The sequence below is a fragment of the Hippoglossus hippoglossus genome, chromosome 15, assembly GCF_009819705.1.
Source record: "Hippoglossus hippoglossus isolate fHipHip1 chromosome 15, fHipHip1.pri, whole genome shotgun sequence".
NCBI lineage: Eukaryota > Metazoa > Chordata > Actinopteri > Pleuronectiformes > Pleuronectidae > Hippoglossus > Hippoglossus hippoglossus.
In genome coordinates, this window is record NC_047165.1 from 2,355,641 (window position 1) to 2,381,294 (window position 25,654).

At 44.0% G+C, this 25,654-nt stretch overlaps 2 protein-coding genes across 3 annotated transcripts; both read left to right on the plus strand.

Annotated features, from left to right (window-relative positions):
• Positions 1-1,740: 1,740 nt before the first annotated feature.
• On the plus strand, positions 1,741-5,206 carry ciao2b (cytosolic iron-sulfur assembly component 2B). Of its 2 annotated transcripts, XM_034609229.1 has the most exons (6): positions 1,741-1,992; positions 2,299-2,378; positions 3,208-3,333; positions 3,455-3,500; positions 3,681-3,821; positions 5,196-5,206. In XM_034609229.1, exons 1-5 carry the CDS (start codon positions 1,866-1,868, stop codon positions 3,779-3,781), a joined length of 480 nt encoding a protein of 159 aa, XP_034465120.1. In that variant the 5' UTR covers positions 1,741-1,865; the 3' UTR covers positions 3,782-3,821; positions 5,196-5,206. The 2 variants fall into 2 exon arrangements, with proteins under 2 accessions (XP_034465120.1, XP_034465119.1); XM_034609228.1 differs by lacking the exon at positions 5,196-5,206 and having other exon boundaries at positions 3,681-4,240.
• A 682-nt stretch (positions 5,207-5,888) lies between these two features.
• wipf1b (WAS/WASL interacting protein family, member 1b) lies at positions 5,889-25,394 on the plus strand. The gene is made up of 12 exons (XM_034608326.1): positions 5,889-6,053; positions 13,107-13,216; positions 19,261-19,363; positions 19,597-19,726; positions 20,117-20,320; positions 20,421-20,712; positions 20,809-21,225; positions 21,733-21,830; positions 21,961-22,179; positions 22,769-22,882; positions 23,289-24,257; positions 24,296-25,394. Exons 3-11 carry the CDS (start codon positions 19,304-19,306, stop codon positions 23,339-23,341), a joined length of 1,587 nt encoding a protein of 528 aa, XP_034464217.1. The 5' UTR covers positions 5,889-6,053; positions 13,107-13,216; positions 19,261-19,303; the 3' UTR covers positions 23,342-24,257; positions 24,296-25,394.
• Positions 25,395-25,654: the final 260 nt, after the last annotated feature.

Here is a 25,654-nt window from a genome sequence, read left to right on the forward strand (position 1 = left end):
TTTTATGATGTGGTACCACATTATGAGATTTATATATTTGTTTGGAAGTGAAGTTTCAGAAAAAATTATCTCAAAGATACGTGTCATGAGGTTTTGATTTTCTATTCATCAGATTTCAGGTTTTTCTTCTATTGTCTATTGTCAGATTCTATGTAATCATGAGAATGTTACTAAATTATTATTTACTTATCATAAATGTCTGTGATCCTTCAAGTAACAAAGAGAGAAGAGAACCATTCAAACTCAAATCGTTTTCACTATGGTAAGACAAATATAGTAATTGTAAAAGAGAGAATAACCCTTATCCCAAACAGATTTAAAAATTGTTAATATTAATCTAAATTTTCATAATTGCTAAAAGTCGTTGGCCTTTCCCTGTGCTGCTGCCCTTCTGCGTGACATTTACATTACAAAGTCTCCAAACACAGCCTCATTAAATGCACATTCTATTTCAAAAGGTGAACACATCATGTTGAACTGAAGCTCTTCGTACATCGACCGCTCTCCGGCTTCTCCTCTGACTCCAGCAGCTCATTAAGATTCTGTCCTGATGAAATCAGCATTTCAGATGTGGCCACAGGCGAAGCGGCTGATGATCTCGTCACTGCGCCAGTCAGGAAGGGATGAGAAGCATTTTTTCCTGACAGAGGATTTTTCTTTTTTTCAAGAGGGTTTCTATTAATCAGTCTTTACTGAAAGCTGAACGGTGACACGTGGGTTTTCTGGCCCTATTTTCATCTAAATCCTGATCTACTATGTTAGACGGTACAATATGAGATAATTATTACAAGAACTATGTGGGAGCCACAGATGTCGAATGCCTAAACTTTTGAATATGGCCTGAAAGTTCAAGTATCATGATCAAGCCCCTCGTTTTTATTTCATTCTCACGTATCCGAGCTCAGGTCACGGGGGTATTTGACCAAGTGTTCCAGACATCCCTCTCCACAGCCACATGTTCCAGTTCCTCCTGTGGGACCCTGAGGCCAGAGAGGATATGAAGTCCCTACAGGGAGTTCTGGGTCGTCCTCGCTAGTTTGTTTAAATCACACAGAACTATTCCATCTTAACTGTTGCACTGTAATCCAGAAGCAAAAGTTATCCTTTGTTAGAGCATCAGATGTGAACTGGACAAACTTGTACCGATGCTGTTCAGTGCTAAAATGGGCAGTTTGTGTCATCTGGTGGTCAAAGGGAGAATCACAAGCAGCTGGCAAGGATCATTTCACCTTTTTACGTTTTTTAAATTTTTTAATCTACTGATTAATAATTAGCTGACTGCTGCCAAAAGCTCCTAAATGTAGTGGAGTAAAAAGTACAATATTCCCCCACTAAGTGTAGTGAGTACTATTGAAAGAAAGTACTGTACTCATAATAATAATAATAATATGAACATACATTTATACAGCACCTTTCGTGGTACCCAAGGCTGCTTTAGAAAACTGTTATTATTATGAGTAAAAATAAGAAATGAAACAAACCAGAAACAGAAAATAATAGTGGCCTACAAATTAAAATAAATGTAAGCTACTTTAAATGTGTACATGTAATTCAAGCTATATCTCGAAGAAGTATATGATGAATTAAATATTAATTTGTGTAATAATTTACTTCGATACAAAGATTTATTATTATTTTATTTCTCCATCTACTTTACAAGTTTCTTAAAAGTTCCTGTAAACGTTGTTTCAGCTGCACTGTCCCTTTAAAAGGGTCTCTCTCGCTTTTTGGCCTCTGTGGCTTTCCGTCACACCCGGAAGTGTTTGTACAGGGTGTCTAGTGGACCCACGCTCGGCGCCACAGGTTCAAACCCGGACATCTTCCCCGTGTAACGTGTATTTAAGGTGTATTAAAAGAAGAGCAGCATGTCCGCGGGCAGCCGCCTGGAGAACGCGAACCCGGTGATCTTCCAGCGGTCCGGAGAGAGGCTGCTGACGAAGACCGATGAAGATGAAGACGTTCATGACCCCATCGACGACAGAGAGATATTCGATATCCTGTTTATGAACCAAACAGCTGATTCACTTTTAATACCTGTTAAAAATACATGTAAACTGATCCCGTGGACTCCAGCTGTGTTTATTCTGTCTTTAATAAGGCTAACATCTAAGCTAACGTTAGCATTGACACAAAGATAACGGTAGATTGAAGTAAACAGAAGCAGCCATCTTGTTTGTTTGATGTTATGTCATCTGAGTCTCTTATAAGACACAATAATAATAATAATAATAAGATTAATAAGATCGATGACCTCCATATTGTCTCGTTTATTGTGTTGAATTCTTTAACTGAAGTTACATCTGATCAGATCCATCAACGACCCGGAGCATCCTCTGTCTCTGGAGGATCTGAACGTGGTGGAGCAGGTCCGAGTCAAGGTGAGAGTCTGTCACCTGGGTGGTTGTTGTTTGTAGGTTTATTACAGGGTGAATGAGGGGGAGCATATATATATAGATATATATATATATCTATATATATATGGCCACAAACAGTACATGTGAAATCTGCCTCAACCTTGCAGCCACAACATAAGATGAGGACGCCAACCGAGTACTGAGTTTAAACACAAGATAAAGTTTATTTACAAAGTGGAAAATAAACCAACTGTCAAGATTAACCAAACAAGATGGGAGTCTGCAGGTCTGGATAAAAGATCACGAAAGGACGAGGAGGTGTGGGGGGGGGGGCAGGGAGCGTAGGACTCAGGTCCTCCTCCTTTAAACTGACAAACATCAAAGTAAAACTGCACTAGAGAGGAAACCAAACCTCCAGCCTCAAAGAGAAAGAAACAAAAGAAACAGAAACCACATTATCGAACAGCCTCTCCTGCACCCCCCCCTTATATACAATGATCAGATCCACCTGTGAGGAGAGGAGAGTAAAGGGTAAAGAGAGGGAGGCACAGGAAGGTGGGAGAACGCAACACAAGGGCTGAAAGAACAGCTACAACCGGTGAAATGCAACGTGTTCCCCGTGGTGGTCGTGTGGTGGCTCCAGCTGATCCCAGGTACAACACCTGAAGCCTCTCTCCAGGAAACCACAGTCCTGGGAACAGTTAAGATATCGCACAGAGCCCTCAGACTCCCAGACGTCTGGTAGAGGACCTTTCTGAAAAGTCCTTTATGTGGTTGATCAAACTAGAGAAGTGCTACATTAAGTACTTCCTTATTAAGTTATTCATTTCCTTTTTCTATCCTGTTTTCACAGGTTGATGATGCAGAGAGCTCAGTGGGTGTCGAGTTCACGCCCACCATCCCTCACTGCAGCATGGCGACTCTCATCGGTCTGTCAATCAAAGTCAAGCTGCTGCGCTCGCTGCCCGACAGATTCAAAGTACGTCACGTTCAGAGATGCACATTTAAACATCAGCCCCCTGAACACAACCTGCATCTGTGTGTGTGTGTGTCTGTGTTTTCAGATTCCTGTTTAAATGCATTTTTCTGCTTCCCCTCAGATTGATGTCCAGATCACTCCTGGGACTCACGCCTCAGAGGAAGCAGGTAAGAACAAGAACAAGGATCAGAGAATATTTCCCATCCACTGTTACATTTCCCACAGATACATCCTGTTGAGTTTCCTGGTTTTATGCTGGTGTGTTGTGTTCAAATTAACATGTTTACTGGTCATTTTGAATGTGTTTCTGTGTTATGTGACTTGTGTTGTTGTTGTTTCCTGTGCAGTGAACAAGCAGCTGGCCGACAAAGAGCGGGTGGCAGCAGCTCTGGAGAACTCCTCGCTGCTTGAGGTGGTCAACCAGTGTCTGACCAGCAGGAGCATCTGAGCAGCCCATCAGCTTTGTGTCTTCTGCTTTCAGCGTCTCAGTACGTTTTGCAGCAGAACTCTAGTGAGAAGCATCTGTCTGTGCACAACTCACCAGACCTGCTGTTTAGATGCTGGATTCAAGAACAGGAAACATAGTCTTTATTGTGTTAAAGAGAGTAATAAATGTGTTTATGCAGAGTGGTCTGAACCAAGCAGAGAGAATTTAATGGGAGAAAGTGAAGGATTTCTTCTGGTTACGTTTTATAAAAGGTTAATTCCTGTTTTATATAATGACATTTGAATTGTAACATTATCAAAGGAGGAAACTATTCTGACTCGTCATCTGCTCAAAATCTGCGGAATCAATTGTCATATATTCATTATATTAATGCTTTTTGAAATTTATGAAAAGTCTGTAATTTAAATAAAGTTATGAAGATATTTGTGTTTTTCTTTCTCAAAGCTTTGTTTCATCCAAGAAACAGAAACAATTATCAGACACTAAAAGTTGGTTATTTTGACTTTTTTATTATTTAAACAAAATATTTTATCTGCTAGAGACACACATGTAGTGGAAATGTCAGAATCTACCCTTTGAAAACATTTTTGCAGATCTCTGTACACAAAGTTATTCATAAGAATCATAACATTATTTGAAATGTAAGGGAGTCGTTCTAGTCTCAGAATGTAAATATCCCCACAATAAATCATGACTGTGAAGTTTATGATTAGGTTCTATGACACTATGAGAGATGATTTGATTCATCTGCCTCTGATCAGGGATGAAAGTGTTGAAACTAGCAGATAAATAACGACCCAATGTCCCAAAAGGCAGATTTAACTGTCTTTTCATTCCCTGCGCTTATAACTACAGACACTAAAACCACTCATGTGATGTCCCTACTAGTCCACCAGGAGGTGCCCTTGTCCTGCCTCTGATGATTCAGCTGTTTCCAGCTGTGGAGGCTGATAATGTGAAGTCTGTCTGTCCATCATCATTTGTATTTTATTCTATTTTATTTGTATTATTTTACTCCTTTCACTTATTTAAAAAGGTTTATCCTTTTTCTGTCTTTGACCTCTTTTAATATCAGAATCTCTTTTATTCTTTTGATTTCTTGTTTGTTTTAAACTCTGTAAATCTCCTGGAATCTCTATTATAAATCTATATTATGAATGTGTTTAACTATATAAAACAATAAAACCAACCAAATAGACCTTTTCAGAGTATTTGCACAACAACAGAACCAACACACTCATCAGTGTCACACACACACACACACACACACACACACGTACTTGTTGTGGAGAGGTAACTGTTGATCCTCAGGCTCCAGTAACACAGATGTTCTCTCCCTCATGTTCCACATCTGGAAACATTGCATCACTGCTAATACCCCGGATCAGAGACCCAGCCGGCACAGCTGCATCAGCAGCAGCCAGAGCCACGAAGAGCCGGAGTTCAGTCAACAGGAAGACGAGAGACTGCAAGTCAGTTCAGGACAGAGACGGGGGGGGGGGGGGGGGGGCTCTTTTAGAAACGACACATAGTCAAATGATTATTTCCATGTACACATCTAATGAATGGAAAATGTTTCAGAAAGTTGCTCTGCAGAAATTAGCCTGGTGAGCCCTGTATCTTCTGAACCAGGACAGTTCAAATTCTAATAATATCAAATATTTTCTCTGTCAAATATTGAATGCTCAATGCATATTTAATAATCTGTTGGATATCCCCACACCTCGTGGAATGATGGTATCCTGTTTGCCAGACCTGGGCCACAGCAGTGCCGAGTGTCAGCCAGAGGTGGGCCGGATCAGGTCTGTAGGACCATAGTCACCACTTCAGACCACACTTTGCCTGGAGAACCAGATGTTTGCCAAAAAAGAGGCCCACGTTTGTTGTGGGACATTTGGGCCACATGTGCCTCCTCTGTCCCCCCCCCCCCCCCCCCCCCCCCCCCCCCCCCCCCCACCCACCCGTCTGCTATCTGGGGATGTGACTAATTTGAAAACATACCTTAAGCCCTCACTTCTTCATTCTTTACTATGTATGGTCTCGTTTAACAAACCCAGTATGAAACCTCCTCCTCCGCCATGATAACGGCCCTCACATGCTGTTTCCATTAGCAGAGCCTCGACCCAACCCGGCGGCTGCGTGGCTCTGGGTGCAGCTCAGCCTCAGTCCTCTGCAGGCTCCTGGCTCCTCATTGGTCCGCGGCCACAGCCTCGGCGTGAGAGACGGTCGATGGACGCGCATTAACCGTGCACAGCGTTTCCTTCTCCCCCAGGTAGGTGAAGCCAACGTTTGGTGTGAAGGTTGTGTGGTTGTGTAGTCGTGTGGTTGTGTGTACAAAGCAGGGGGGGGGAACCGTGAAGGGAGTCGAGTTGTGTCACCAGCGGAGAGAGAGAGAAGTTGTCATCTTCTGGAAAGTCTCTGGAGCAGATTCCTGCAGCGAGGCTGGTTGTGTGTGTGTGTGTGTGTGTGTGTGTGTGTGTGTGTGTGTGTGTGTGTGTGTGTGTGTGTGTGTGTGTGTGTGTGTGTGTGTGTGTGTGTGTCTCTGGGTTGAGGTCGGTTGTGTCTGTGGCTGCGGGCCGAGCTTTGTCCAACACACACTGTGTTTCCTCAGCAGTTCGTTGGATTCGGTGTGTGTGTGTGTGTGTGTGTGTGTGTCTGTGTGTGTCTGTGTGTGTGTGTGTGTGTGTGTGTGTGTGTCTGCAGGGAGGATGCAGCTGGTCCCAGTCACACACAGCATCAGGCCTGTGGTCAGTGAGCTGAACTGCAGTGGTTTCACATGGCTGTTTATTTCTAAGACAGTGGGACTCTCCGGGCTGTGCAGCTTTACGCCTGTTCAGGACTTTGCATTGATGATTTCCATTCATTGTGGAAAAACCTAATCAAAAGCTTACCCCCAACCAGGACCTCAGAAATGAGGCTGGACCTCGTTAGGACTGGGTTTTATGGTCCCCATGAGGACTGCTGGTCGCTCAAAGTCAGTGTTTATACTGGGAAGGTCACAAAAACGAGTACACACACACAGACACGTCTCCATGACTTCTTTAACTTGAAGTGTAATGTTTCTATTCCCTTAATGTCACTATTAATATATCTTTAGTCTTCACAACACGAGTCAAATGCATGACTTCTGTGTCTTTAAAATCTAATGATGTACATTGTGAGGATCCAGTTCATGTCCCCATAGGGAAGAGAAGTCTGTGTAATGCACAGTAAGCAGCAGATTTGGGGGGGTTCGGTGCCTTGTTCAAGGGCACATAGGCTGTGGAAGTGGGACCTTGTGGTCCAGAGCCTGCTTCTCTAACCTCGCAGCCACACACACACACACACACGTGCAAGTTACGAAAGCAGGAATGCGTTTGACTTCGGCTGGAGACAGCATCCCAACGATTATCTGGCGTGAAGTCAGGGCGCTCAGGAAGAGGAATTTGTACGTGTGTGTGTGTGTGTGTTTGTGTGTGTGTGTGTGTGTGTGTGTTTGTTCACAACCTGTTTGACAGAACGCCATTTGGCCGTAAGCACATAAACACACACACTAGCTCCGAGGCAGGACTCGCTTCTATAAACATTTAGTTTATAAAGGCCTGTTTGCTTTTGAATGGAGGAATTCCGAGTAAATGAACGTGTGTTATCTGATGGGCACCAGGCTGAACTCGCCCTCTTATCCAAACCTGCTTCCACTGTTATCTTGATCTCAAATGAATTGACTCACTTTATTTGAATTGGATGTTCGCAATCATGTAAATCACATGTCGTGGGCTCGACTACAGTAAACACAGGAATCACAATAGCACTAGAATGGCTCTCAATAGAGCGCATGCCTCAGCCCCCTTCCATTTATACACACCTATAGATTTCTGTTCCCTGAACTGTCACTTCTGGTTTTTACCTGAAGATCCATGAATTCAGGGAAATTGCTGAACTCAAAATGTGACAGAAATTCTTAAAACCATGTCCAGGTCTGTGGTTTTGTTATGATCTGGGCTGAAATGTAATGTTTTCTTAGTAGTGTCTCTAACTCCCGTCAAGTTTCATGGAAAATCTGTTCTGTAGTTTTTTGAAATCCTGCTCACAAACAAACAAACAAAACAAAAAGTGGACAGGAGCAAAAAACACTGCTTCATTTTTATTTCACTTTGTAATGTGATCATGTTCTCTTCATATGATTCCACTGAAAACTGAGGTAAAAGAAAACGACGACCATTGATTGGGTCACCAGCCTGAATGCAGATTTCCACAAAGAATATTATTCATAATGCCTCCCCCTTCATATTGCATGTAAGGTTAGATATGCTATAGTTCGGATCATCTTCTCCCTACGTGTGCGCATGAATTCCAGAGGAAATTCAGTAAATATCCTTTGTATCTCATGTTTGTTTTATTCTTCTACTAATTGTACATGATCCCAAATTGACGGAGTCATTTATTTACGACCGTAGAAAACCGATTAAGTCCTCTAATTTTCTCCAGTCGTGTCTCATGTGGGTCCTGAATCCAGCCGCGCTGCAGTTTGAACAGCGAACGCAGCCGAGATGTTGTCAAACCTGAACCGACTGTCGTAAATCAGACGCTCTCACTGAGCAACGCACAAAAAGGCATCCACAACAAGATGCAGCTCGACAAACATCAAACTGTAACTGGAGGAATGTTCTTCTGCAGCTGGAAACGTTGCACGTGGGGCCTCCAAGCCGAGAAAGGTCGTGTAACGGTGGTTTTCATTTGTTCTTCCCACACCAGTTTCCTAAATGTGTCCAATCTCACAAAGATAAGAGTTTGTCTCAGCTTTTTTTTTCAGAGCACAGAAAAGTCCCTGAAGAAAAGTATTTGTGACGACGGTGATGTAATGTTGGTGTTTCTCGGCTGTCTGAGGCTTTTTATGACAAATCCACGTGACTTGACCTCATCAGGCTATTTTTCATTTTTGCTGTAATAGGAAATCTATGTATAGACGTGTGCATGTGGTTCTTATTGGTTTGGACTGAGCTAGTTCCTCTGCAGGACGTCGGCAGCCGAGCCTGTTGGAGGATCCTCATCCGTCCCATCAGCTCGTCACGGTTAAACAACATGTGGAGGTATTTGGTCGTGGTGGCTTGTTTACGCCCCTCGTGTTGCCTCTGGTCTCATTCACTACGCTTTGTGACAGAACTAGTTTTCAGCTCGTTGCAGCTCTGAGTTCTTGGCATTCCTCAGGAGCGCAGTGGGACGAGCTCCGAGTCGGCGAGGAAGCGAGGGGCTGGGTGAAACTCCTCCACAGCCTCAAAATGAAGTCAGAAGCTCTTAAGGACATCTCATCATTTCCTGCTGTGCACTCAGCGATGAGCCGTTTAAAGCGATAGCAGCATTGTTCCGTGTTGTAAAGCGTGTGCTGCGGTCGGGGGGGGGGGGGGAGCATGTGCATTTGTTTAGCGTGTGTGGGCAGTAGTAGAAACATAATGCAGCACTGTGCCGTCTGTGCTCGGCTCTGTTTCCTGTGTAAACCACGTGATCCTGGCACCTCTCCGTCCATCCGGCTCTCAGCCTCATGACCGTGTGTTGATAATGCAACAGGTCAAAGTCACCAGCAGCCACAGTCCCAGTTTAAAGTTATTTATAAGGACAGGGAATGCTACTGTGCGTCTCTAGTGTATTTGTGTGTTGCTATAAAAACAAAACAGCAAATTCTCTAGACTTGAATCTGAAGGCGGCTCAGTGGCTGCAGCGTCTTCCTTCAGTCCAGCTTGTCGTGTTTTGGCCTCTGGGCTGATTCTCCCGCTGAGATAAGACCTGCTACATCTGTTACTGCTTTTTAATCCCTTCTTAAAACTTTCTTCTTTTTTTTTTAATCTCTGTGGAAATGTAAATTCAGGAGGTGATGTTTTCATCTGTGTTTGTTAGTAAGTCGGCAGGATTACGCAAAAACTACTCATCTGATTTTCATGACGTCGTGTGGAGAGGTGGCACGTGAGCCAGGGAAGAGCCTGGTCGGTTCTGGAGAAGATCCAGGAGGATCTTCAACATTTTCCAGAGTATAATTCAAGGATCTTGATGAAAAAAAACAGGACTGATATTCATAAGTGTGTACAATTTACTGCAGATTCAAATCTAGATCTAGTGAATTTAAATATGATTTTGTAAAAGGACTGTTAGACTGTGGTGGAGGTAAAATTTAATTTAAAAAAGTTAATACTTATATATATCCTCTGTTTTGATTTTGCTCTAGTTTCTAAACCACAAACCTGCACCAGACGGAAACAATCTTTTAATGAAAAGAATGAAATGTTGTGTTAAAGAGTTGCACGTATACACATAAAGGTAAATGGCGTTGCTTGAGTCTCTTTCAAGTACAACTGGTGCAGATACTCAGACCTGGATGACTGAGATTCTTCAGTTCAGGATGCGATGCTCAGTGAAACCCTGCGAGGAAACGTTTCTGCTGAAAATAGCTCTGAAAGAAACTAGACGACATCCCACAGTTGAAGTAGAGGACGTTTTTTGATAACACGTCGGTTGTTTCTCGGTCTTTCTTTGCGTCTGAATGAACCTTTGTCTGTTTCATCTCTCACAATCAGTTTTCACATAGCTGAAGCATTTGAATGGCATCCTGTGGCATCTCCGCTCGGCCCAGAGTCTGTGAGTCATACGTGGTGTGACGAGTGATCACAAAGCATCTAAAGTGACCGAGGAGCCTGCAGGCGAGCGCCGCTGATGTCCATGTGACTGTGACATAGACGGGACGGATTCTCTGCTCTGTCTGTTGTTCAAGCCGATGGATTCAATGAGTGCGTTCGCCCTGCGGAGCCTCACGACCACGTGTGAGACGAGAAAAGCCTGAATCACTTCAGAAAGTGTGTGTTGAGGGTGACGAAGAGGACGAGCCGAAAATACTGAGAGGAAGCTCAGGAGGAATTAAGAGTCGCCTGAGATGCAGTGATAATGCTATGGTGCTGAGTGAACGTAACCGGGTGCGTGTGACGCTGCAGACACACCACAACACCGCAGCCTTTCTGCTGAAGCCCTTCCACCGAGCTGCCGGTGCATTATTTATTTCTCCTCACAACACGTCACAAGATTCAGCAGATGCGACTGTGCTCCCTGCAACAACCCTCTGGACTCTCTGGACTCACGGACGTTGTCTTCTGTTATGTGGGACGTTGAAATTACTGTGGAATTTAAGGAGATGTTGGGAATTGCAGCTTTTAGTTGGAAAACTCTGGGTTAGCGTAGGAAAGGGGAGAAGATGACATCACCCACATCCGCGTCCTGATTGGTTCTTAGCAGTCACGACTCGACTTCCAGCGCTGCAGGAGAAACACTCGTCGTCAGTGGCAGTTGCACCTTGTCTGAACAGAGATGGTTTTAGTTTTGAAACACCACTTCAAAAAGAAACTTGTGCAAGCAGCCTAAAATAAGAGCGTCTATCGTTTCCTTCAGACGAAACGTACGACTGAAACACACGGTGTGGACGCAGCCTTATATAGATTTGTGTTATGTAATGTTTGTTTAAAAGTACAATTTGACGTTTTGGTTTCTACATCCAACTCTGCTCCCAAAAGTCAAAATGTGAGTTTCTCAATGTGAAGCTGAATTTTCTTTTTCATTTGTATTCTGCTCAATAATGAATCATGAGTGTTACTTAAACTTGAACATTGAGTTTGTTCAAACAGCTTCTTTATGTATTTAGACATTTTTGTATATTTCAAATGGCAGAAATCCCTTTCCAGATTTCTAAGGAAGATTTTGTTTAACCTTTACATTGGAGGATGTGGAGGTTTATTTGGGTTTTTAGCTGTTTCATTCTCAGTCACTTTATCAGTTCCAGAATCTGCAGTGAAGAAAAACGTGGTTTGACGCGTCGCAGCGTTCCTCTAACGGGGAACACTGGTCTTTTCTTTCTTTTTCTACTGGTTAAGTAAAGTAACGGCTCGGACACGTTTCCCCCTCTCGACTGGATCCTGGTAAAGAAAAGCAGCTGAGCTCAGGGAAGAAAGCCAAGGTGACTCTGAGATGCGGCTCTGCCTCTGCTGGAAAACGAGACGGAGGGGGGAGGGTATTGAAGTGCAGCCGATGGAGGGCTGGCTCGCTGCCGCTGACTGTGTTGCGAGGCAGGAAGTGTGACACTGAGAGCACAGGAAGTGGCAGCTGTGGAACCCCTTTTCTGTCCAGAAGCGCCGACGCCTGGGATCAATTCACTTTCAGTTAAAGCAGCGGCGGGACTTTATTTTCTATGAATAAAACGGAGGGAAATCTTTCGTTTAATGTTTTTCTTCATGCATTCGATGTGTGATGCATCTCTGATCTCTCGTATATCTCAGAAATCGATAGTCGAGTCCTCTCGCAGCTGCAGGTCGAGGAAGAAAGATGTCATTGCTCAACTTCAGGAGATTCAGTAACACACAATGAAAACAAAAACTCTAAATAGACAATGAGAATAATTTATAGTGAAATACAGGACACAGAAATCTGGAACAGCGTCACACAGGCCTTTTACTTTCTGTGATTTTGTGCCATGACTTGTCCTGGACTCTCTGCTGCCTCTTCTTCTTCCTCGTCGTCTCTTACTTCTGCATCTTGCTCATCGGGCTGCACGGGATTTCGTGCACAAAGTCCCGGCCGAACTTTGCGTGTCAACAATCCCTGTTCTGTGCCGATGTCTCATGCTTTTGACGTCATGAGCTTTTCTTTGTCTCCTTCTCAAAGAACATGCAGCGGAAGTACAGCCGGGAATCTTTCATCAGTTGAGAAGAGGATCCAACTTTTATATTTTTACATCCAAATGCAGGAGATTCACTAATTAAAGCCCAAAACTCGATTTAACTGTTTAGATTATGATGAAAATAAAACATAACTCCAAACATGCGTTGGCTGCACAGTTTTGTGTTCAGGCTGCATGACAATAACGTTGCATTTCGTTTGTCAATAATAAGACTGATATCAATTAGTTGTTATTTTACATTTGGAGGATTGTGGAGCCTTGGTGGTTCTCGCCAAATGTCTTGTATTCTTATATTTTGGTGAACTTCCACCAGGATGGTTAAAAATGATCTCATTAAATCATAAACATGGTTATTTTATTATGACACGTGATTACAGACTTCATTTGAATCCAGAGCCACAGTGGGAATCCCTCCCCCAGTTGAGGAACTATATACGGTCTATGGGAGAACTGAGAAAGAGGAAGTGGTCTTTGCTGTATATAAGGCTTGTGTGCGTGTGTGTGTGTGTGTGTGTGTGACTTCTTCTCTTCTCTGAGTTTAGAGGAAGAGGAATCAAGAAGTTCAACTCGACTCTGAATGTTTTTTTTAACACATTTTTAGATGCTGCTAATGTTCCTCTTTTTCTCTGTTCTCAGCTGTTTACGTGGCTGCTCTTCACTTTTTGTATTTTCCCGAGGAATGAACTAAGGAGCTTCTTCTGCTGTCTCCTGAACTCGCTGCTGATTCTTCTATGGACACAGACTGAGTGAGTAGAGACGCTGATGGGTTTTGTCCGATGTCACATTTTCAGCACGTTGCAAAAGTAAAGAAAAGAGCAGATTAGAGTAGATTTGCCTGAAGAGTGTGTCTCTTCTTCTCTGCAGTTGTTATTCTGCCTGTTGTGATGTTGTGAAGTAAATTAACTAAATGAACTGCTCGTGTGTGTGTGTGTGTGTGTGTGTGTGTGTGTGTGTGTGCGTGTGCGTGTGCAGTTTAATGGAAGACAACCGCCCTGTCTTGTTAAAACTATCTGACCGTGTTTCCTGTTTGGACTGAAATGATCTGGCGCTCGATCTTAATTGATTTATCGAAAATCCAAAGTATTTAGATAATTGATTTGTTGTTCATGTATTATACAACCAAATATTCAGTGGGTATTTTTAAACCACCAACCCAGATGTCAGACGTTCTTGAGCGACAGACAGAACACATTAGCTTTAGAGTTGGACTCTGCTAGTTGGTGACTAATGGGAATATTGATTTGCCTCCTCAAGCATTGTCTGGTTCTATTTGCTCGTAAGTGTCTTGTGAGTGAGTTTATAATGCTCAGCTCCACAGGAAGGTCAGAGGTCAAGGTCAGCTTGTCCAAGTTCAAAGTCACGTCTGCAGACGACTTGTTTTGTCCGTGATACGATAACAGAAAACTGAAGAGCAGAATCAGATTTGAGGAGACGAAAAGCAGCTGTTTGGCATTTTTGCTTGAACCTGTTAATTATCAGAACAGTAATTTAACTGATGGACTCGTCGTTGCAGCTCCAGCAGAAATAACAGTTTCCTAAATGCCTTTTGAGAAGATCATTAAGGTTTTAATATCAGATTTATTTCAGCTGATTAATCTTTTGCATATAACGTGATTTACTTCCATGTTTGTCACACAGAAACACGGCGTCCTGCTGAGATAATATAAAATGCAGATGTAAATGACTTTATCATTATTGATTTAGTTTTTTTATTGGCACCTGCAGATGGATATTAGGACCAAACCAAAACAAGCCACTGATATTTAAATACAATAAACGTTGGAATTGACTTTCCAGAATAACAGAGTAAGAAAATGATGAGTTTAAAATCCTGATCTTATTTGCAGAGAGAGAAAAGCAGATCATATTGATCAGTTTATTGATCTATTGATCCAGGAACTAAACGTACAGGTTGTTTTCTAGATGATTCTCAGTGAGTTGATTTGCCACAGATTGAGGTTCGATAACTTTCCCAGGTTTCTGGATAATGCTTGTGTGCAGGAACCTCTTCTATCTTCATAAAGCTTCACCAGAGTCGTCACTTAAATGTCCTGAAGTCTCGTGTTTTGCTTACACAGCACTTCGATCAGCATCAACATTAAAACCTGTTGTTCTGGCTGATTGGAAACACTCACACTCAGAAATCCCTTCAAGGTCAAGACAAATACAAACGAGCCTCTGGAGGAAGTTATTCATCTGTGAACTTCTCCGATAGGAAATGTCCTCAGCATTTAATTCTTTCTTAGGTAAATTGAACCTGACGAGCATCATTTCTTCAAATAAACCTTCAATTCTTAAAAGTCTAAATTAAGCACATGTGTTACAGCTGGTGTGTGTGTGTGTGTGTGTGTGTGTGTGTCTGTGCGCATGTGAACACACCACAGGATGTTAGCTCAGCCACTCAGCACTGTTCCTGCACAGCCGACACATTTATTTCTACCCCGGGCTGCATTTCGAAATGTCTGAAATTACCTTTTCACCGAAGTTAAAATACACTCAGGGCTTGATCTTTTTATTTTTATGAGCAGCAGCACTATATTACACGTTCATCACCATCTGAGACATGTTTATACATATATACATATTATGTGTGAATGTTTTACATGAGGTGTGTTTGATTGTCTTATTGTTTTTGGGAACATTTCGAGTTGAGTGAAAAGTGTTGGGAGGTGATAACACGATGATACACACACGTCCACGCACTGATAACACAATGCCTGAAAAAACACAACGCACACAAACACAACTGGTGCAGTGTCCGTTCTGAACCTGCCTGTACTGGGCTGTTCGTTTGGCCTGTGGTGATGCTGGTTGCAGCTTTTCTTTCTGAAACTGTAAAAAGTGACCTGCAGCCATTTCTGTCTGTGCCTTCTGTCTGTGCCTTCTGTCTGTGCCTTCTGTCTGTGCCTTCTGTCTGTGCTTCACTCCTCAAACAGTCACTTCACTTATTCCTTTAAGCACAGTGTGAGATAAGTTTCAGAATTTATTCATGTTCTATATTGTAGAAAGAGAAGGTTTAACACGGGTTAAACATTCATGCTGTGTGTGTGTGTGTGTGTGTGTGTGTGTGTGTGTGTGTGTGTGTGTGTGTGTGTGTGTGTGTGTGTGTGTGTGTGTGTGTGTGTGTGTGTGTGTGTGTGTGTGTGTGTGTGTGTGTGGAGATACTCTAATGAGGCTGTGGAGGGGGTTCAGTGGCAGGATGGAGAACCCTTTTTATGACCAGTTTTAAACTGAAACATATGTAAGCCATAGTGTGTGTCTGTGTTGTGTGCTTGTGTGTGTGTGTGTCTGTGTCCTGACGGTAACTCTTCAAAGGGTCCACACCCTGGAATCCCTCATTTCTCTCTCTCTTTTCAAGGCAGCCATTGTGAATGCTTAGCTAATATTAGGCTGTGTGTGTGTGTGTGTGTGTGTGTGTGTGTGTGTGTGTGTGTGTGTGTGTGTGTGTGTGTGTGTGTGTGTGTGTGTGTGTGTGTGTGTGTGTGTGTGTGTGTGTGTGTGTGTGTGTGTGTGTGTGTGTGTGTGTGTGTGTGTGTGTGTGTGTGTGCGCGCGCATGTGTGTGCTAAAAGAAAGAAGTTGTGCATGTTAAGTTTCAACACAGGCCTGTTTCCTCTGACGGAAGTAGATGTCGCTCTGTGTCAGTCTCATCTTGCACAAACTGACAGTCACTTCATATCTGGACTCAGTTCCCATGTTTCTTTACATTTGAATGTATCTTAAGGACGTCGTGCAAACTACATTTTCCAACTTTCCCATCAGAGTGTTTTTACCTGGCAGATGTTTTATCTGCTGCTTTCCCCTCCGTGTCATCGCTGCTGCAGGAAATGAGTCCATGTGGCAACTCTCTACATCCGGATTAAAACTGAAACCTCTTCAGTTGTATTCATAAGACCGGGCAGTGTTCGCTCTCTCTTCTTTCTTGTTGACCTTCCTCTCCTTTAAAGTTCCGTGTGGTGAGCTGAAATTTCATAAATCCAGCAGAATATCAAAAATCCCGTTGTGTAGCCTCAGTGGAAACATCTGTAGTATTTAGAACAGTGGGAACACGCACATGTGCATTTGGCTTTGAATCTTGAAATCTGCCGGCGAGGCTCCGGCTGCCAGTTCTGATCTGTGAGTGACGTTTTCCTGTTCAGCTCAAGTTTGTGCAAACCAGAACAGTTCCCCTGCCAAGACTGGTTCACTGGTCTCACTGGAGAATGACTCACAGCCGGCTTTAGTATCATTATTTGATTAAACAGACAGTTAACAACTAACATTTAAGATTGTAATTGTGTGTCCTGAATTTTATTAACTTATTAACTTAACTTCACAATCTGCATGAAAAGGTTTAAGCTCTTGTCAGTCGCATGGAGGATAAATACAAAGAGCTTATCTTTTAAAAATACATTAACTGGCCCATGAAATATCAGGTTGAAGATTGAATGATCATTTCAATAAACATGTCATATTAGTCTGTGCTGATATAACAGGGGTAAGGTTGTGATCGTCATGTGACACCTCATGTGAAATCTGTTCAGATTGTCATCAGGCTGTTCACTGGAAAGTTTTACTTCAAGATAATGGGCTGAATATTTTTCTATAGAATAAGATTCAGAGAATGTGTTTTTATACACATACTATATGAAGACTTTAAGCATTAAAGTACTCTCGAGACTGAACCATGCTTGCAGCTGAGTATAACCGAGGTTCATAGTAATGTCATTAGTCTTCCAGGTATATGAGCAGAATAGAATCTTTTTTAAATTTAGACCCGATGATTGTGCTGCATGAAAAGTTATGACATTTCACCCTGAGGGAGTGAAGCACTTCTCCAGACAGTTCTCAGTCGTTGGTGAAACCCCCCACGTGAAATCCAGATGTCAACCTCACGGCTCTGGAAGTCAAAACTACCAAAGTCATTAGGATTCATCCTCTGGGGACCATGCATATCTGGTAGATGGACAACCACCTGGATCGCCCCCTGGTGGCAGTATAGGCCATAAACACAACCTCCTCCATGTTGGAATACGGGACATGGACCTTTTTCTAAGATAGTTTTTGTCATTTTATTGTTATCACACTGATGTTTGTTCAAGTGTTCGAGGCTGAGCCTGATTAGTCGAGCGTGTGTATCGGTAGTAATAAATCATATCAGACGTTGCTGCAAAAGGTGAATGCAGGAAGCCGTGAGCATAACTGTCCTCCTTCCTCTCATCTCTGTCTTCTAACACCAATGGAGACAAAGTCAGTTAGATTAGATGATGCAGAAAGACGAGTTCACCACATGTGCTGGCAGGGCAGGCGAGCATGAACGTCAGGCCGGTGCAGAACGGGAGAGGAGGAGGAAAAACAAAGGTGATGAACACGTCGGAGGTGGTGATGCACGGCTGAGAGGAAGCAGGGAGGAGAATTTATAGGAAGCTGAGATGCAGAGGTATCATCATCCTCGTCCTGGTAACCGGATACCTGCGGTGCCGGAGCCTTGTGGTGGCTTCCTGTTTGTCAGCAGCACACAGGAAGTAAGAGGTGTGACATATGTGTGATTTTAAAAATGAAGCGAGAGGCCGAGCTGTGTGAGAACTGATGTGACGGGAAACAGGAGGATTTAGGTGTGAAGGTGAAAGAATGCACGGAGGGAGCAGGTTGTACAGTCATTCCTCTTCTTGTTTAACTGGCTCTAGAACTCGTAACGTCTGTATCTGAAGAATGCCTCATTGATGCATGTGCGTGTTTTCCAGTCACGATGCCGCGGCGCTGTGAGATGAGAAGGTCACACGAGAGTCAGCCATGTGTCCGCAGCTGTTATCAAATCAGTCGGAAACGTGTTTGTGGTTGTTTGCGTGATAAAATGTTGCGCTGAGGATGTGCTTTATTTTGAAAGTGGTTTTTGAGGTACAGCATGAACAGAAACGCACACATCGGGTGTCAAGCTATAGATATAGTTGTGTTGTGTTTTAGGGAACTTATGACTCAAGTTCCTGCCATATTAAACGTTACTAATGAGTCCGTCAGTGCTCTTATCACCTGATCACTGATGAAACCTGTTTTTCTTGACATATTTCAAGCAGTGAAATCTTTTTCTCCTCGGGCTGTTTGTACTGTCTGAACTTTCAGTCCCTCCAAGAATTCATGTTATTATCAACACTCCCTTGATGATCACAATTGAAACAACCACTGCTTTTAATTCAAGATAATGAATTAATGAACGTAATTTGTCTCGGAAGCTTAAAATAAAGCCACAGTCTCAGTGGATAGTAAGATGCAGACTTCCCCTGGAATCTGTCTTTTCAGGTTGATCATTGGCTTCAGTCTTTAGGTTTTAACTTGTAAAGCAGCTTGTAACTGTGTTTTGAAAGGTCATTATCAGTGATATTAATAATTGTGAGTCATTTCCTGGCGCCTGCCCCGTTCTGCGACCCGTCGGCGCTGTGTTTGATTGCTCTGTGACACTTTAGGGATTAATAAACTATCTGGTATCCAATCATCTTCACATCGTATTAAACCAAACCACGGGAGAACCGCTGCTCGTCCCTGACGGGCGAAGGTTTTACTCAAAAGTCCACATCCGTTTTGTTGTGTGTCCGGACTGCAGGTTGAAAATAGCAGTGAAAAATCAATGAGCTCCCGTTGCACATTCAGAATAAAGTGATGCTGAGGCTGCATTCTTAATTAGTTTGCAGGGACCTATTTGTTTTTCCCCTCTGCGGTTCCAGGAAGCGGTGCGGCTGCTGAAGTCCCTGCAGAACCTGTGAGTTCGATTCCTGTGCCGCTCTGTTTGATGAAGTGTTTGTGTGGTCCGTCCTCCAGGGTGCAGCGTCCAGTGCAGATAGAGTGAACTGGAGAGAGGAAGATGCCAGCCCCGCCTCCCCCACCGCCCCCTGGGCCTCCCCCTCCTCCCACCTTCGCTGTTGTAAGTCATAGACATATTTGCTCCTGTTAAGTCCACTCACAGTCTTTTAACTCTTTTAAATCTACGTAAGCAGTATTTGTTTTCTGCAGCTTTACTCTGACTCAGCGACTATATAACCCTGTGTGTGTGTGTGTGTGTGTGTGTGTGTGTGTGTGTGTGTGTGTGTGTGTGTGTGTGTGTGTGTGTGTGTGTGTGTGTGTGTGTGTGTGTGTGTGTGTGTGTGTGTGTTTCAGGCCAACACAGACAAACCAAATCTGAAGCGAAGTGAGCAGCATGGACGGAACGCTCTGTTGACCGACATCTCTAAAGGAGCCAGATTAAAGAAAACTGTCACCAATGACCGCAGTGGACCCCTCATGGACCGTAAGTTAACAAGAACCCTAGTTAGTAGTTAGTTATCCAGGTTACTCACACTAAAGCGAGTGAGTTTAACCGTCCGGTTACCGGGACGACGATGATGATGATGATACCTGGCTTCAAATGTGCAAGATGGCAGCGTTCGTATCTGGGATATTTTTGGCTTCATTTCTGGATAGTGGCAGGAAGTGGAGACACGTCCACCATCTTTATATACGGTCCTAAAACTCATAGTTTACAAAAAATAAATAAATAAATAATAATGGTGAGATTTTGAAAGAACTAGAGGGACTAAATAATGAAGACCCACATGCTTATACAAGTGTGCAGCAAAACAGATTGTGTGCAGAGCAGATATCAATTCAAAAATTATTAATTCTTTGTTTATCCTCTCAGAACCCAAAGGAGGAGGAGGAGGAGGAGGCAGAGGAGGAGGCGGCGGAGGAGGCGGCGGAGGTGGAGGTGGAGGCGGAGGAGGAGGCGGCGGAGGAGGAGGAGGTGGAGGTGGAGGAGGAGGTGGAGGTGGCGGAGGAGGTTTAGGAGGTCTGTTTGCAGGAGGGATGCCAAAACTGAGGTCTGCAGCAAACAGAGAAAGCACTGGTAAAATAAATATATATAATTCTAATACTGCTGAAGATGAACAACTCAAATAAATACTGCATCTGGTAACACAATCAATTTAACCTTTTCATCCCTCCAGACTCTGCACCCAGCCGAGGACCTGTGCTCCCCCCAGGAGGCCGCTCCTGTGGCCCCAGCCCCTTCGCTGGACCACCTAAACTCCCAGGAGCCCCTGGCGGCGGCCGTAGCAGCGCCCCTGACCTTCCCAGGGGACGCCCCAACTTCTCATCCAGACAAGACACTCCAGGAGGCCCCCCTCCCCCTGTACCCAACACACCTCGACCAACCCAGGCCTTCCAGTCTCGCGGGGGCCCGCCTCCACCATCGCTCCCCGGAGGACCCAGACCCAGCCCGGCCTCGGCGCCCCCACCATCGCTCCCCGGAGGACCCAGACCCAGCCCGGCCTCGATGCCTCCACCATCGCTCCCCGGAGGACCCAGACCCAGCCCGGCCTCGATGCCTATAACTCCCAGTGTTCCCCCAGGGAGACACGGACCTCTCCCTCCCCCACCGGGAGGCTCCTCACCTGGGTCAAGACCGGGCTTCTCTGCACCTCCTCCACCCCCAAACAGCAGCCGACCACCCATGCCCACGGCTCCTGGAGGGAGACCCCCGCTTCCCGACGACCGGCCACCGCCGCCACCAGCTCCTGTGGGAGGTCATCGGCCCTCCATGCCCCGCGACATGCCCCCTCCTCCCCCCTCTGTCAACTCCAAACCTCCCACCTCTGTCTCCAGCTCCTTATCTCCTCGCTCCTCACCCGGTGGGGGTGGGCCTCCTCTCCCGCCGGGGCGACCGGGCCCTCCGCCTCTCCCACCCTCCCCAGCTGGAGGGGACGACCACAGCACGCCTCGTCTGCCCCAGAGGAACAGCTCACTCAACAGGTACCGGGAAAGTTTTACTTCTAATTGTTATTGGCTGAGTCGCTGTGAAGCCGGATGTGTTTCAGACGATGATAGTTGAACCTGTGGTCGCATAGATTCAAATCTTATATTCTAAGAATCATGCTTCTATTAGGTACAGCATATAAATACATATAAATACTTCCCTCTCTCTGGCAGAAACAGGAACTTTCGTAATTTTTCGTAACCATGGTTACTCCCAAATAAAACTTGCACCCAAACCTCTTCGGTGGCATCTTGTTTTTAACTATGATGTTTATGAGATGTTTATTTTTTGCAGTTATACAACACTACGATCAAGTGAATGTTCTTATGGAGAGGATGTTTGTAAATCCAGTTTTACAGGTTAAATCCGCCTCCTGCGATTTGGTAACAGGAAGTTAGCTGCTGGATGTTTGACCATCACGTGCCACGTTCTCTTTTCAAGATGAGTCATTTTTCTGGAGATATTGTGAAACTGATCATCAGATTTGTGCGTCTCCTCCTCAGCCACGGTCCAGCTCCGCCTCACAGCCGGTCAGGGCCTCTCCCTCCCCCGCCCAACGAGAGGCCGCCCTCTCTTGGGAGGAACACATCAGTACGCTCAGGTGAACAACCTTCATCTATCGGCCTCGCAGTGGATTACACAAGTCATTTAAAAGAGATGACAAATATGTGCCACCTATTTTTCAATAACTTCAGGAGCCATTATTCACCGGCTAACTTTTTCCTCCAAAGGGCCTCTTCCTCCTCCTCCTCCTCCCTCAAGTCGTAGCGTGGGCGGGGGCAGTGTGAGGTCATCGCCGGCTCCCTCTCCGATTGGTCGGCCAGGCCCGGATCCCCGTGGCGGTAGACCCCCCCTCCCTCCAGACAGGCCCGGGGCGGGAGGAGCCCCTCCCCCTCCTCCGCCACCCATGGGTAACGGCTTCCAGAACTCTCATCACAACCAGATACAGGGTGAGTCGGGCTCCTCGCTGCTGCCGGTCTGGTGTGTTTGAATATTGATAGAAGAATTTGTGGCGACAACGCAGAGCAGATATGAAACACGACACAAACGAAACCCAGAAACACTGAACTTCATCAGCAGAATAGATTTAATACAATAGAAACCATGTAATCAAGCAAAGCAGGAATTTAATATACAATAAATAAAGTCATGTGCACCACTGATAACGTTGCAGGCAGATTTCAGTTACTTGCCTTGTTGAGGCTCCTGCACTCGCATAGTTGGAACAAGAGAAACCCGCCGCCCCCCCAGTGTTGTTTTTGCCACAAGTTCCACTGTGTTCAGCGATGGCAGAGAAACTCACTGACCTCCCAGTGTGTTGTTTTTGTCCCATTGAACCAAGACAGTAAGTTTGAATGGTGCAGACAGGTAGTGAGAGCGGGGGGGGGGGTCCTGAGTGCCTGAGTGCCTGAGTTTCTAAATCATATTTTCTGCACTTCCACACAGATCCGTGTCACTTCATTCATTACACCTCTCTGGAGCTCTGAGTGCTTCTGATGTACACGACGACCACTGATCTCCATTTGTCTCCTTTCACAGACGAGTGGGAGTGTCGCTTCACTTTCCATCCGGTGTCGGACCTGCCTCCACCGGAGCCCTACGTGCCCTTCCAGAAGACCTACCCCAGCCAGATCGGCAAGACTGACGGCAGAGGTCAGACACAGACATGCACACGTGTCTTTATATGATTAAAACATGCTCATGTCCCTGTTGGGTCAGTGTAGTATATCTCCAAAATGTTGGTTTTTCAGGATCTAAGAGAATCATCAGATGCCTGAATGCTGCGGTGTTCAGTTGTTCTTTTCATAAGTTTTCATAAAAACCTACAGTTTCTCATGATGCCCATGAAGAAATTGTCTTCTAAATATGATGTTAGACTGCAGTGACAAGTGAAAGAAAACTCAATAACAAGACGGTTCACTTTAAAGATTTAAATAATAAATGATCTATCTTCATCCTATAGGATGCCTCTGAAATCACAGTGCCACCTGGTGGAAGAAAGTTTGTTTTACCATGAATACAAAACCCTGACTCCTCTCTTTTATTTTCTTCTCTCCAGGTTCTGGTAAAAAGGAGAGAGGAGCTCCTCCTCTTCCTCCGACACCCAGGTGAAGAGGAGGCAGCCGCCGCGACAACACCTGGAACTATCCTCTCTCTGTTTCCCTCCTCGTCTCTGTTGCTCTCATTTTGCTTTAAACGACAGCGTTTGTTATTCGTGGTGACCTCAACGTGTGAAACACAGTCGACCAAGTAAAAGGACAGACTCACCAAACAACAACCATGGAGTTTACATCACGTGCCTCTGAAAGACCAAAGCCTGTTTCTCCTGCGGTACACTGTGTTCAGATCTAATGTAAAATAGACTCGTACCTCTTTGGGTACTAGAAGTGAAATATGTTTTTTTTATGGTTCACAACCATGTGAGTGGAAGATGCTTTGTCGATGTGGCTGCTGTGAAACGTAAAGAATCAAGAACTATAGTGTTTTCTTTTCTTTTCTTTCCTCTACAGTCCATACATTGCCTGCTTATTATATTTTATCAACAAGCTGCACTTTCAGAAAACCAGCTCGACAGACAGAGCAGCATTTGACAGGTTGTACATGTGACTTCCCCAAACCAGTTTACAAAACCCCCGACAGCATTCTGTGAAATGTAATTCAACATGTAAGGGCGCCACGGCGTCGCAGGGGTGAGCTCCGTCACCTCACGAGTCTTTCTGTGTGCAGTTTGCATCTTCTCCCCGATAAATCATAAATATATAAATAAGTCCTTCTTTAATGGTAATATTATTGCAACCAGTTGCTTTCCTAAAGTGTTTCAATACGCTGTTTCTCTCATTGCTTTTCTCGTTGTGTCTTTTTCTGTTCAGGATTGTACTTTGAGGCTGTTAAACAGTTAAGGGAAATAGCCTTTTGTGCCTTTAAATAATGTAAATAAAAGTTTGCTCTCCAGGGTTTGATCACCTCTGTTGATGTAAAGCAATACAGCAGCTCGATGGCCACGTCATTCAGAGCCAAGGTTTTCAAAGTGGGGGCTCAGTGACTAGAATATAAGGCCTTTGTTAGTTATTACATTACTCATCAGAAGGAGATCAGGTAGAATAAACTCAATGTGTGTTATTTAGTGAAAGAGATTCAGTAATTTGGGGGAATGTTCCTGCGTTTCCCACTTTCTCAGTCAGAAACCAGTAAATGCCTTAAGATGGACTGTTCTAATGCAATGTTAGGCTACATTTGCTCAACTGAGTGTCTATAGGATTAAATAACACGATCATAATCACACAGGCATCAGGAAAGTTCGCAAAAACCAAGCAACTAAAGTGAGTTTGTGCCTTTTGTGGAGCGGAGGCGACGTCCATGGACTCAGACCTTGAAAACCCCTGATCTACAATATTAAGCAAAGTGTCTTGATTACAGCATCAATACTTAAACATGAAACCAAACTAGAAATGGCTACAGCTTCCTGCCAACGCTGCATAAAACGATCAGGGGTGGGGGGGGGGGAAATGTGCACGTTTGATTTGCCAAAGCCACGTGTGCCTTCACATTGTGTATTCACATGTACGTGTTTCTGTTGGATCCACTGAACGGTACTTTTCATTTTGTCACGTGTGATATGAGCATGCGTGTGATGTGTATGACTGAGATGTTTTAAAGGACAGGGTGTGGGTTTACGGCAGCATTGGTTTACAGTTGATCTGATATATTATTTTTGCTGTTTTTGTTAAAAGCTGCAGCGAAGGAGCCGTGTATGTGCCTGTGAGATTTAATCCAGTGCTATTGAAGGACTGTATTATTTTTAAGTTATGTCTAAGAACTGTGCAGTATTAAGATTTTTTGCTTCACCCAGCACTGCTTTGAATGGTCTTTTGTATACGTGATGTATTGTTATCATGTGCTGGACAAAGAAACTTCTACTTTAAGACAATCATACACAAATAAAGTCTATTTACATAAATAAATAAAATGCTTTAAGCTGCTTTCTGTGCTTTACTTTAGCTGAAATGTGCTTTTATTGGAATATAGGTTGTAAATCATTTATGTATAAACAAGGATGGTGAGTTGCGGCGTCAGCATCCAGACGTAGTGACTGGTTTTGTATTGTCAGATAAGTGGTACGCATCATTTATACGTTTGTGCAATAAAATTGGGTAATAATTTGATACATAAAATGTGTCATGATATTTAAGACGTCTGGAAATTTGTCTATAATGTATTTTTTTTTTAATGTTATTAGCATGATTTGTACCAGTCAAAAATCTAAAATAAATATCTGCAAGCATCAGTCGTTCTCACTTTGAGATTTATAATTTTAAGATGTTAACGTAGACATATTGTACTATTTGTTGTTATCATTGTTGTCCAGTAACATTGTGTAATCAGGAAGTTCTCGGTTTTTCAGTTGCTCATTGTCAGGGACAGAGG